The sequence below is a fragment of the Peromyscus leucopus genome, chromosome 8b (assembly GCF_004664715.2).
Source record: "Peromyscus leucopus breed LL Stock chromosome 8b, UCI_PerLeu_2.1, whole genome shotgun sequence".
In the NCBI taxonomy this organism is placed as follows: Eukaryota; Metazoa; Chordata; class Mammalia; order Rodentia; family Cricetidae; genus Peromyscus; species Peromyscus leucopus.
Genome location: NC_051086.1, coordinates 26,781,251 through 26,794,423, shown reverse-complemented (window position 1 = coordinate 26,794,423; position 13,173 = coordinate 26,781,251). Strand labels below are relative to the sequence as shown.

Genomic DNA, 13,173 nt, shown 5'->3' with positions numbered 1-13,173 from the left:
TGGAATTCAGGTGTTTCTGGTACGTGGACTGCTCTCACCCAATGTGAGGTTGAACTGTTGACCTTGTGTACATCCTACTTCCAAATGAGTCTGTCAGATACACTGAGCCTATAGGCTGAAGATGATGCCCCAACACTGCGGAGAAACCTCAGGTGACTGCCCAGGCAGCTGGCTGTTTCTGTCAACTCACAAAATTTTTTGGAAGTTGCTTGGATGCACTTCCTGTTTTTATTTTTGTTAGCTAATATTATTCCCTTCTTGGGTCTCTGAGGGAGTTGAAGATTAGTTAGTTATGGTTGAAGATTAGTTAGTTATAGTTGAAAATTAATTAGGATAGAAAATGCATTAGATACATCTTGGATTTACCAAAATAGGATAGAAAATGGAATTATTTTCTCTGATTTGTCAAATACCTGTTTAGGTATTTATTACTTGTATATATTGTATATAGTTATTGTACTTTTGTATATAGTTTTTCTTTTGTTAGTTATAACCTTTTGCTTTTTTTCTTTTTATTAAAATAGAAAAGGGGAAATGTGGTGGTAATCTAATTGTACTGAAATATTATTTTGATTGTATGTTAATAAATAAAGTTGTCTGGGGGTCAGAGCTATTAGAGCCATAGCAAGAGTGTGGCGGTGGTGGCACACGCCTTTAATCCCATAAGATCTCTGTGTGTTCAGGGATACAGCCAGCATTGGAGACATATACCTTTAAGACCTAGGGGGCTGTACATTCAGACGGTGACGAGGCAGTCATGTGTTTGGGTTTACAACCAATGAGAAGGCAGAACAACATACTTTAAAAAAACTAACCGACAGGAAGTACGTCTCTTTTCGAGAAGCTGGGACAGCAGAAGGAAGGGTGAGATTTAGCTCTGAGCTCTGACCTCTTGGCTTTCTCTTTTACATTGTTTCTGTGTTTCTTATTTAATAAGACGGTTGGTTACATCAACATCTTCCCAGTGGTAATGGAGAATGTAAAGACTTTTTCCAGTTGTAGAGTTTTCAGGATAGCTGAAAACTCTTGAGTTCTTTCTTCCTGCCAGTGCAGAGCGGCAGCATCTGAATTACAAAGAATCGGCAGGTAGGCCTCATTGCTGCTGGCTGATCAGCAAGCGAGCCCAGAGCTTAAAGTTTTGCTGTCTGTCTGCATAATTTTGATTCAAATGTTTTGTATTTTTCCCGCAGAGTGGAAATAATTCAATATTTAAGATCCCTTCGTGGGAAATGTTTTTCTGTTTTCCCTTATGGTGGGAATAACTCATTGTTAGGTAGTCCCTTCATGGGAGTAGGAAGTTTAAATGTGAGTTTGTGTGTGCGGGCGCGCCCAGCGGCTGTGGCGGACAAAGGCATACAGGAGATAGCCCAAAGCAGCAGGCAGACAGGTACACGCCGGTGGGAGGCAGAGCCATGATGGAGTGCGGCCCAAGCAGGTGCAGACAATAGAGCCCGAGCAGTGGGCAGAACAAAGCTAAGCTGCAGCCTCAGCTCTCACCAAGCGAGCAGAGGCCGGAAAGAGACTAGCACTAAAAGTTTAAACCGGGCCTAACTTCTGGTGAAAAATGGTTTCGGTCAGGACATTGAATGCTAAGTCAATGCTGTTTGAATAAAGGATGTTCTGTTCTTTTGATTGTCTTGATAAATGTTTGGATTTTCATAGTAGATAAACTAAAGGAAGAAAATAATTTTGAACTATATATTAGGTATGATCTTGTCTGTTGATCATTACTAAAAATTTGGTTCTACAATTTAAGTTGCTTTCTAGAAATTCTTGGTTTAGTTCTATAAAAATATAACACCTAAAATGGATTGGGTTGTTAGCTTATTAAATAATGTTGCTAAGATAAACCCAATAATCTCTTACTGATAAAGAGGTTACAAAATTATTTTTCCAGTAAATAAAATACAGGTAAATTGTTTGGTCCACATTGTTAATAATTGGCTATTTGTTCTAATGTGTTATTTGGGATCTATAAGAAAGGATCCTCTTTCAAAGATTTTATAAAAATACTAAAGAGTATTACCTAAAGTTTACCACTTCAAATCCTATAGAGATTGTATTTAATGCTTTTATAATTGGCATATGTAAAAAAGGACCATGGAAACAAAAGCTGATGATAGAATTGCTCAATTATTATTGCTTTCATATTTTAAATTCAAAATGGCGCCGATATATAGAACCGGAGGCTTTAAAAGTACAGGGAAAAAGGTGTTTTGACAAACAGTTATCAATGATAAGCAGCCTAAATTAAAAATAAAATTATGTGGGATTGAGATTGAAAGATTATTGGATTCTGGTACTGGGTATATCTATAATTTCACAAGAATCCTGAGATCCCAATTTGCCCCTTAAAAATTCTACCTCTAACCTACAAGGTATCAGCACAGCTCAGACGCCATTACAGAACAAGCTACTTTTAAATTGGAAGGATGAGGAAGGTCATACAGGAACTTTTCAACCCTTGTGCTACCTGACATTCCAGTGAACTTGTGGGGACGGGATGTGTTGGATGGCATGGGAGCAGTGCTTACTACACAGCCTGTACAACAGATGCTAAAGAGTCAGGGCTACTGCCCGGACAAAGGCTTAGGGAAAATGTTGCAAGGAGACCCGCTCCCTATGGCAGACAAAAACTGTGTCACTAGGGGTCCTGGCAATACTAGAGGATTAGGATCTTTTCCATAGAGGTCACTGCACAACAGCCTTCGATTATGCAACCGATAAAAATCACTTAAAAAAATGATGACCCTGTATGGGTGGAGCAGTGGCCCCTTGCTAAGGAAAAATTGGAGGCTGCGTATACATTGGTTAAGGAGCAGTTAGATGCTGGACATATCATTCCTTCCACTTCACCTTGAAACTCACCTATATTTGTTATTAAAAAGAAATCAGGAAAATGGAGGCTGTTACAGGATCTTAGAGCTGTAAATAAAACCATGCTTCTCATGGGAGCAACACAGCCTGGCTTGCCTGCCCCTGTGGCAATTCCTAAGCATTGGCATTTAATTGTGGTTGACTTGAGGGATTGTTTCTTCACCATACCTTTACATCCTGAGGACAGTCCTCGCTTTGCTTTCAGTGTTCCTTCAGAAAATCTTAAGGAACCTTATCAGAGATATCAGTGGATGGTATTGCCTCAAGGAATGGCCAATAGCCCTACTATATGTCAAATTTATGTGTCTTTGGCCCTAGCTCCAGTTCGAAAAGCTTTTCCAGATGTTTATATAATTCACTATATGGATGATATATTAATGGCTGCTAAAGATAAAAAATTTGTTTTTGATGCCTTTTCTTATTTACAAGAGGTTCTTAGCTTGGCTAACTTACAAATAGCCCCAGAAAAGGTACAGGTATCTTTTCCCTATCATTATTTAGGTCATGAATTGTTACGCACGGGCATACGCCCACAAAAGATTACTCTGCGTATGGATCAGCTACACACAATGATTTCCAAACCTTTCTGGGAGATATTCAATGGCTTCGGCCCACTTTAAAAATTCCAACAGGTCAGCTTCGCCCCTTGTATGATGTCTTAAAGGGCGACCCTGACCCTTCATCTCCCTGTAAATTAACAGCTGAAGGACGTATAGCCCTACAACGTGTGCAAGAGGCCCTGGAACAGGCTCACGTACAGTATATAGATCTTAATTCTCCCTTATTGTATTTGATATTTTGTTTTACTCATTCACCTACTGGAGTGTTTTGGCAAACAGGTCCTATTTTATGGGTACATTCCCCAGCTTCTCCAGCAAAAATCATCACTCCTTATCCACAGGCTGTCGCTCAGATTATATTTAAGGGAATCAAGACCAGTGTTCAAACTTTTGGTAAAGAGCCAGATATTGTGGTGACCCCATACACCCAGTCTCAAATAGCATGGTTGCAAGCTAATGATAATGATTGGGCCATATTGACATGCTCCATGCAGGGTCAGTTTGATACTCACTACCCCTCCAATGATGTGTGTCAATTTTTTAAATTGCATCCTGTTATATTTCCCAAGATAGTACAAATGACTCCTATTCCTCAGGCCCGTGTGGTATTTACTGATGGCACTTCACGTGGTTTTGCTGTGGTGGTTTCTGGTAACATAGTAAAGAGAATAAAGGTCCAGGGCACTTCTGCCCAGGTGGCAGAGGTACAGGCGCTGTTGCTTGCTTTACAGATGTTTTCTGATGAGAGTGTAAATATTTATACTGATAGTCAATATGTGGCACATGCCATTATGCCTTTGGAAACAACAGCCTATATACCATCCATTTCTTCCATTCATGAATATTTATTACAAGTGCAAGGACTTATATGGTCTCGCTCACATAACCTTTATGTGGGCCATATTAGAGCTCATACTCAATTGCCTGGACCTCTAAGTGAAGGTAATCAGAGGGCTGACGCCATTACTCGTATGGCTGTCACATTAGTCTGTTCTGCCTTTGATAAGGCTACTCAGTTGCATCAGCGTTACCATCTTAATGCTGGATCTCTCCGATATCATACAGGCATAACCCGGGAACAAGCTATCCAGATAGTTAAATCATGCCCTATTTGTGTGGAATTTTTACCTGTTCCTCATTTGGGAGTTAATCCTCGAGGACTTTTACCTAATCATGTGTGGCAGATGGACGTCACGCACGTGCCTTCCTTTGGAAAATTACAATATGTCCATGTGTCTATTGATACATATTCTTCTCTAATTTTTGCTTCTGTCCATTCAGGGGAAAAGGTTAAAGATGTAAAGAATCATTGTTTTCATGCTTTTGCTTACATGGGAGTGCCAAAATGCATAAAAACTGATAATGGTCCCGCCTACAGTAGTACGGGATTTTCAAAATTCTGCCAAGATTTTTCTATTGTTAATAAGACTGGTATTCCTTATAATCCTCAAGGGCAGGCTATAGTAGAACGCTGCCATCGTACCTTAAAAACTTATATTGCTAAAGTAAAAAAGGGGGAGTTAGGGGCTCATCTTTCCTCTCCACATTCTATTCTTTCCCTAGTTTTATATATTTTAAATTTTTTATCGGTGGATTCTGCTGGAGTATCTGCTGCAGATAAGCACTGGAGGGCTCCTGTTGCAAATCATCCTCTGGTGCAATGGAAAGATCTTTCTACTGGCACTTGGAGGGGACCCGATCCGGTGTTGGTGTGGGCCCGGGGATCTGTTTGTGTCTTTCCACCCGACAATGAAGTTCCTCTCTGGGTTCCTGAACGCTGTGTGCGCCCTGTGGCTGCTGCTGAATCCCAACATGACAGAGACCTATTGGGCCTTCGTAAAAAACTCTCCCCTTCTGATGCCAATGGGGATTGAGAGCCCAATACGGCCAGCCTTGACAAACATTATTCTAGCCTAGGAACTGTAGCCATGTGGTTGGATTCCTCAGAAGGTAATGTATGGTAACTTTTTTCAAAAAACATTGAGAATGTACCACACCTTGGAGATTAAGGATAACTCTGAAGGTCAATGAACTTCAGTTGTAAACAGTAACATACCAGCTAAGCCTTTTTCGCATTTTGCAACCCCCCTCAAGCTGGTGTAGTACCTACTTTTCAGGAATGGCTCTGTGCAACATTTATTTGCCTCCTGAAATTCATCTAGCCTTTTTGAAGATACCTCAAAATTTGTGAGCCTGAATGTGGCCATTATTGAGGCCATTAGTTCTGCTCCTTGTTTGCTGTTTTTTGTTTTCTGTTTTCTTTGTTTCTCAGTTGTTCTCTTGCAGACCTGCCAGCCTAAGTAGTGCTGGGATCAAGAAAAATGGGCCTTGATGGTTCGTGTTCCTGGAGCCATGTCCATGCCAATGGACCGTGGCAGCTAGACACAGATGATGCTCACACGCTCCAGAAGAGACTCTGACATCGCTGTTGCCGTTGTTGCTGTTATAGCAGTGGTGGCCACTGCTGCTATTGTTTCTGGGATTGCTATTTCATAATTGGTTACTACAGCTAGCACAATGGAGACCCTGACAACAAAAGTAGCTACCACAGTTAGTTAATCTTTCTTCTTATTGGGCATGACAAATTTAATTCCACTTTTATACATTATAATTGGCTTTGAAAGTTGTAAAAATTATTAAAACTCAAGTTCCATTTGCTTATGGGATACCACCTTACAAGGACTCCAATTTGCAGTAAGGCTCGTTTAAGAAGGGAATGGTTCAATTGCCTTTAGCCTCCTGGCTATGGGTGGGTTCGGACTTCTGTTGGTCTTTTCTGTGTCGCACAGATTGCAAGCCCAGTGCCACTTTGAAATCTTTGACAGCAGTCACTCTACAGCTCACATGGTTGAGTCTGTATGATAATGAGTATTCAGAGACGGGTAATGCTTGGGGGGCTGCCACCAACCTAAGACAGAGCACTTGTGTGGCCTGGACAAATGTCTCTATGACGGGTAAGGTGGTCTGCTGGTCCCACGCAACCTAAGTCAGAAGCTCATTTAATAAAAAGGGGGGAACTGTGGGCGCCATGGGCCCTGGCCCCCGGCCCCCGACTGGGAGTGGCTGCAGCCTTGCTTGCTTGACCTTGATCAGATGTCCTCCCTATTCGGATTCCCTACCGGTATCCACCCTTCTGAATGCTTAAGGGAAGTTCCTTGTGTCCTCCCTATTCAGATTCCCTGCCGGTATCCACCCTTCTGAATGCTTAAGGGAAGTTCCTTGTTGTGTATCCTGCATTTTGGGCGTTAACTACTTAGATGCAAGAATGTAGAACATTGAGTCTGGAATGTAGACCATTGACAGCGAACTTCTGCCATCCGGGGGTTCCTCCATTTGTGCTGTAAGTCTGTACGTATTTAAGGTTTCTTCCCTCTTTCAATAAAGGGCATTCGACATCCAAAAAAAAAAAAAAAAAGTTCTTGACACAGGATACCACTCCTGCCTTCAGGGACTTGGTATCCACTGAAAGACACCTGCGATGACTATTTTTAGTTTTCAACTTGACCACACCTGGAACTAACCAAAACCCAAGTGGCTAGGTACATCAAAGGGATTTTTCTTAATTAAATCATCTAAAATGTAAAGACCACCTTTAATCCAGATCATTTGAGGCGGAAGACCCACCTTTAATCTAGGCCACAGCTCTGGTGAAAGCCTATGTAAAGACATGGAAGAAGGAGCCTCTTGCTCTTTGCCTGCTTGCCCTTGCTCTCACGGCCAAGTCCATTCCCTCACTGGCTTTAGAGCCTTCTTCTTCAGGATTCCAGTGTCTATGGAAGACCAACTGAGACATCCAGCCTCATGGACTGAACAACTACTGGATTAATGGACTTCCTATTGGTAGACAGGTTTTGTCTAGCTGGACTACAGCCTGTAAGCCACTCCAGTAAGTCCCACTTAGACAGACAGACAGACAGACAGATGATAGATTCATTCTATCAGGTATGTTCCTCTAGAGAACTCTGACTAATAAAACACCCATACAGGTTATCACACCCCGGCAGGTAGGAACTGTTTCCACCACAGCTCCGTGGCCCCAGAATTCAGGTCCTGCTACCACACAACATTGTTCATGACCCACTAAGAAAAGCGTTTGGACAGAGCACTGCTGGCCCTGGTTTCTGATCCTTCCTTATCAGCCTGTCTAGTCAAACTGCAGCTTGCCTTCCCCTAAACTCACCCGAGTTAGAACTCAAGTTGTTTGTACCATCACTGCTCTTAACTTACTTAGGAACCAAATTTAAAAAGCACAAAGAAAATGGTGGCTTGGAGCTAAAGGTGTGGCTCAGTGGCCGAGCCATGCTGCTCTCCTGACTTCCATGCTATAGCATGCATACCTAACCCCCCCTTACACACACATGCACACACATGTACAAATAAACATAAAAAATTAAATGACTCTTGACTAATGTTATACACAGAGACACAAACACAACCATACACACACGTACATACAAATAAACATAAAAATTAACTGACTTGATAAATGTTACATACACACATGCATACAGAAATAAACACAAAAAATTAAACAAGTCTTGATAAATGTTACACACACAGACACACACACACATACAAATAAACAAAAAAATCAAACAGCCCTTAATGTTATTATTACCTATGTTACTTACAAGATGGATATTCTAATATTAAACCATCATTAGATGCTAACTTTTCTTTGAAGTCAAGGATTGACCCTAGAGCCTGGCATATACTATGTTTACACTCTCTCACAGAGCTATACCCAACTTTTATAACTGTGAAACAGGGTTTCACTAAGTTGCCCAGACTGACTTTGGATTTGGTCCCTCCTGCCTGGACCTCCTGAGTCACCAGGACTCTAGGTAAGTGCTTCTGTGAGCACTGTTCTAAGACACGACTGGATTCCACCTAACAGGTCTCTAGAATGCATCTGTATGTATGCTTCAGTGGCACACAGGCATGCTTTCCTTTGCATGATATCCTTGTCACACACTTGAACCAAGATACAAGTAAGAGCAAACTCTTCAAGGTAACAGCTAGCAGAGGCTCTCTGTGGAGTCCTCAGACAGCCGGCCACCTCCTTAGAAGCCATTCTTCTTACTACGGTCACATCTTTCTTCAACTGTCTCTGGTCCCTTCTGGCAGTCAGCTCATCTTCTACTAAATATGAACGACATCTGACAACATTTACCAGCACGAGGTTGTATGTGGATTTGCTCCTCTCTGAATCTTGTACATTTGAGATTAGAGTCTTGTGTGTGTATACACACATGTGTGCTAATTTTGTGTCCATGTGTGTGGAAGTCCAAGGACAACCTTGGATGACACCTTCAGAAATGACATACACCTCTTGAGACAAGTTCTCTTGGCGTGGAGCTTATCAACTAGGCTAGCCTGGTCCTCTTGTCCCTGCCTCTACAGTACTCAGATTATAAGAGTGAGTCACCACACCCAGCTTTTTTTTTTTAAAAACATGAGTTCCAGGACGCAGCCCTGGGTCTTCAGGCTCGCACAGCGCTCTCTGACTGGACCTTCCCTGCAGCCCTGAGGTCGTTCACTTTTAGTGTTACATACTCACACTTCTGCGCCTATTTTCTTGTCACAGGTGCCAAGTGTTTTAGCTAAGTAATGCTTTTCAGAGAACCGACTTTGCCTTCTGCATCCAGTGCTCTGAGTTTATCTTTTTGTGTTTCATCTTTCTGTATCTTGTGCTGGCTAGTTGCATTGGCAGGCAGGCCCTCAGCTCAATCATACCAGAGCAGCCAGCATTAGGGACAACCACAGCATCAGGAATTGGGGACATGGGACCCACCTGGGCCAGCCTTACCTCAATGAGCTTCCTCTCATAGGAGCTCGCCAGCTCCTCAGCAACTTCCCCAGGCTTCTGTTCAGGGACTGTAACTTCTCCATCAACGTTCCAAAGACTGGGTACAACTTTAAGAAAAGAAAGACACTCAGGTAAGTGTCTTAACATGCATCAAGAATTACTCTCTCATTTTAATGCATGTGTTTATTTACTATTTATGAACATGTGTGTGTGTGTGTGTGAATGCACAATTTCTCCAGTGATTAAAAAAAGTCACAATTAGTAATTACTTCATTACTACACCCTTATGCAGTACAACAAAGCAAGGGAATATTAAACAGTCTCCTGAAGGTGTAAGGGTTACTGGAGTTCTGCACAGGAGTTTGAAGAGTAGCCTCGTCAGCCCTGAAAGCCTTCGGGGAAAGTAGAAACATCTCAGCAGTATACAAGCTCATGTATACATCTTTTGTATTGGCCAAACTTATTCTGGGAGGTGGCACCTGTCTACAGTTCGCTATGGAACAGTACTGGGTGTTAGGTCCCAGGTTGTTGTGGTTTGAATGAGAATGACCCCCATAGGCTCATATGTTTGAATACTTGGTCCCCTGTTGCTACGACTGTTTGGGAAGGATTAAAAGGTGTGGCCTGTTTCAGGAGGTGTGTCATTGGGGATGGGCTTTGAGGTCTCAAAAGGCTCAAGCCATTCCCAGTGTGTTCTCTGCCTCCTGACTGCAGATCCTGGTGTGATCTGCTCTGCTCTGCCATCATGGACTCTTATCTCTCTGAAACCATAAACCCAATTAAATGCTGTCTAAGGTGCTTTAGTCAAGGTGTTTTAGCACAGCAAGAGAAAAGCAACTAATAGAGAAGTAGAAACCAGAACCATATGTAATGGCTCCTTAGAGCAGTGGTTCTCAACCTTTCTAATGTTGCGACCCTTTAACAAAGATCCTCATGTTGTGGACACCCCCCAATCATAACATTAACATTATTTTGTTGTTACTTCATAACTGTAATTGCTACTGTTATAAACCATAATATAAATATCTAATAATCAGGATATCTGATATGCAACCTGTATGAAAGGTTGAGAACCACTGCCTTAGAAGGACATCAAACAGTCTTGGGAAAGTCTCTGAAATCATTGCATCAAATCACTGCAAGACCATGCAATGGGATACTGGCCCCCAGGTCATGATGCACAAGGCATGGTCACCCATGAGTGCCTATTTTACACTGAAGACCAAATAAAAACTGAGAATGAGCCAGGAGCTCCAAAGACACTAAGAGAACAAGACCAAACTAGGGGTGCAGCACTAGATGAAGAAGCAGCCCAGGACACGCTTTACAAATGTAGACCAGGCTCTGCTTCCAGCAGATGCTAAGAAGTACAAGCCCTGAAAGCCTATTAACCATAATGGGACTACACTAGGTCAAAAGAAAGGCCTAAGGCAGCCCCAGGTGACAGGGAGCGGCCTCCAGGACTGCAAGCACCGGGGCCCTTCAAGCTTCACATAACCTACTGGCTACTGGAGAGCAAGCCTCCAGCAGTGCAAGGTATGCAAAAATAATCCACAAATGCAGCCAGGGATAGACTTTTCTACTTGAGGGGTAAATAAGGAAACACACTTTCTGATGGTAACTTTCATCTTAAAACATCCTCTCTCTGAAAATCTCTGTCTCCACACAGCCACGTTTTCCACACATTTCTTCTACACAGCAATACATCTTCACGTGACCCATGGCTGAGTTTCTGGCAGCCCAATAACCAAGTGGCCATCAACCATAGCTGGGTGGCCTATGGGAGAAATGAGGCCTTTGGTGACAGTGAAACATCCTGTGTTCTGAAACTTTAAAATGATTTTAGCGACTGCAAGGAGTGACCAGCAACACCTAACACTTGAGGTTCTTGAAGAAAACTTAAAGATTCCAGTAAAAGATGATTCAAGGAGCATGCTAAATTCATTTCCTTTAAAATCCCATTAAAATATGAATTGTTTTTGTTCGAAAGAAAATAGAAAGTTGTAGAGGAAATGAAACAACAAAAATTGTAGTAGCTGAGAATCAGACAAGTAAGGAAATTAGTAGATTTCAGCCCTGGATACAAGTAACTGACTTGAACAGAGTGACTCGTGAAAGATTGCACACTGCCAGCGAGACATAGACTGGCCTGAGAGGCAAACAGGGGTGAAATCTGCCAAGGGTAAGAAGATCTGGGCGAGCTGCAGTCAGAACTGGTCTGCTCTATGGAGAAGCTAACTGTAGAGCTGGACAGAGTCGAAAGTTAGGATGCCTTCCTGAAAACAGGGAGGTGAAGTCAATCCACAATGACCTTGTGAGATGTCCCAGTCTCCTCTCCCCGACTCTACTTGCTCCCTGAACAGTAGAGACCTATCACACATCTCCCAAGCAAGGTGACAGAATAGGTCCTCCTGGGAATCCAAAAAGCTCAAGAGGAAAACCCGAGGAGACTCTGGCGGGGCTGTCACTAAGAATGGTACAGCCAGGGAACCCTGCCAAAAAGCAAAAACTAAATAAATATTCACAATGCTTCTACCAGCTTTCTAGTATCCTGCCCAACCCCAAAGAGGCAGCCAGACATTGACTTGCCTTGAAACAAGCACCTAGGACAAAGAAACGTGTGACTTGTTGAGAAAAAAAGCCTCACTCCAGGAACTTCCCAGCCAAATAACCAACATCCCCAGGGACAAAGAGAAGGCTCACATGAAACAAGAAGAGAGCAATGTCCACAAAAGGCAAAAGAGTTCTCTTCAAAGGAGGCCATGATAGCAGGAGAGGAACACTGCCCACAAGGGGAAGGGGTGGGAACGTTTCCAAAAACAGAGGCAAAGACCCTAAGATGAAAATGGAAGCACAGAACTGCTAAGAAGAAAGAAAGGAGAAGCTAACAGAAAATAGGAATTCAAAGGCCTAATTCAGCAATTTATCAGATACAACTATCAAAACTGAAGAGCAAAGGGCACCCACCACAATGGAGGGAAAGAGAACACCTCAGGACCAGGAAGAAGAGGAAAATGGGGCAGGCCTCTGGAGAGGACAGAGGGTTTCCAGGACAGGAAACTAGAAACTGAAAAGGCTTCATGAAAGCCACATGGCAGACCAGCAAACAATGCAGGACACCTTCAACACGCTCAGGGAAATCAGCTCTGTCCTGGAGTGTATCCTGTTAGGCTTCTGCCGCTCCTCCAGCTGCATGACCGCACATGTGCAGTTCAGTAGCTAAGTAAGGGGTCTTACGTCTTATATCATCAGTGCACTGATGCACAAATGCGCACAACATGGTCACACAATCTGCGCATGCGTGGCGTAGTTACATAAGCCCACCTGTACATGTGCACGGGAATCCTTAAAAAGCCAGACACAGACTCCTCTCTCCTCTCTCTGCTCTCTCCTCTCTCCACTGTCTCTCTCTCCCTCTTTCTGCACGTGTGTCTCCCTGAGTCCTGGTTACTCTCTTCTGTCCCTCTTCCTCCTCCTAATAAAACTCTGATACTGGGTTTTGTCATGGCTCATGACCAGCGCCACGTATTATTTAAATCCAACACATACCAAGCAAATCATATGAGACACACAACTCACAAAGACTTACTCCCACTTAAGGAAGGAAAATTTAGGAAGAATAAAACAGACAAGCTAAGATACAAGGAATCTAAAACAAAAGTGAGTCAGAGAACCGCTTAGAAAAATCTAAACAGCAGAAACTATCCATGAATACCAAGTAATGAACAGATAAGCAGAGCGGCTCTCCAGATGGAGGAATATTACTCAGCCAAGAAAAAGTAGAGGCTAATTCATGCTGTTTTGGAAACTTTTGAGGTCTTGCCTCTTAGTGTCCTTTCCAGGTGCCCAGAAGAGACGCTACTAATGGTGGGAATACTCTTCGGGAAATGAATCTAAGTACACCATGCTCTTATGTCTGTCCACTTT

At 42.7% G+C, this 13,173-nt stretch overlaps 1 protein-coding gene across 2 annotated transcripts in view; it reads right to left on the bottom strand.

Moving 5' to 3' along the window:
- The window catches only part of Snx29 (sorting nexin 29), a 488,775-nt gene that overhangs the window by 199,737 nt on the left and 275,865 nt on the right, over positions 1 to 13,173 (bottom strand). For both annotated transcript variants that reach the window (XM_037201528.1, XM_037201527.1), the window contains one exon: positions 9,247 to 9,353. In XM_037201528.1, coding sequence (XP_037057423.1) covers positions 9,247 to 9,353 — 107 coding nt within the window. The remainder of the gene's footprint in view (positions 1 to 9,246; positions 9,354 to 13,173) is intronic.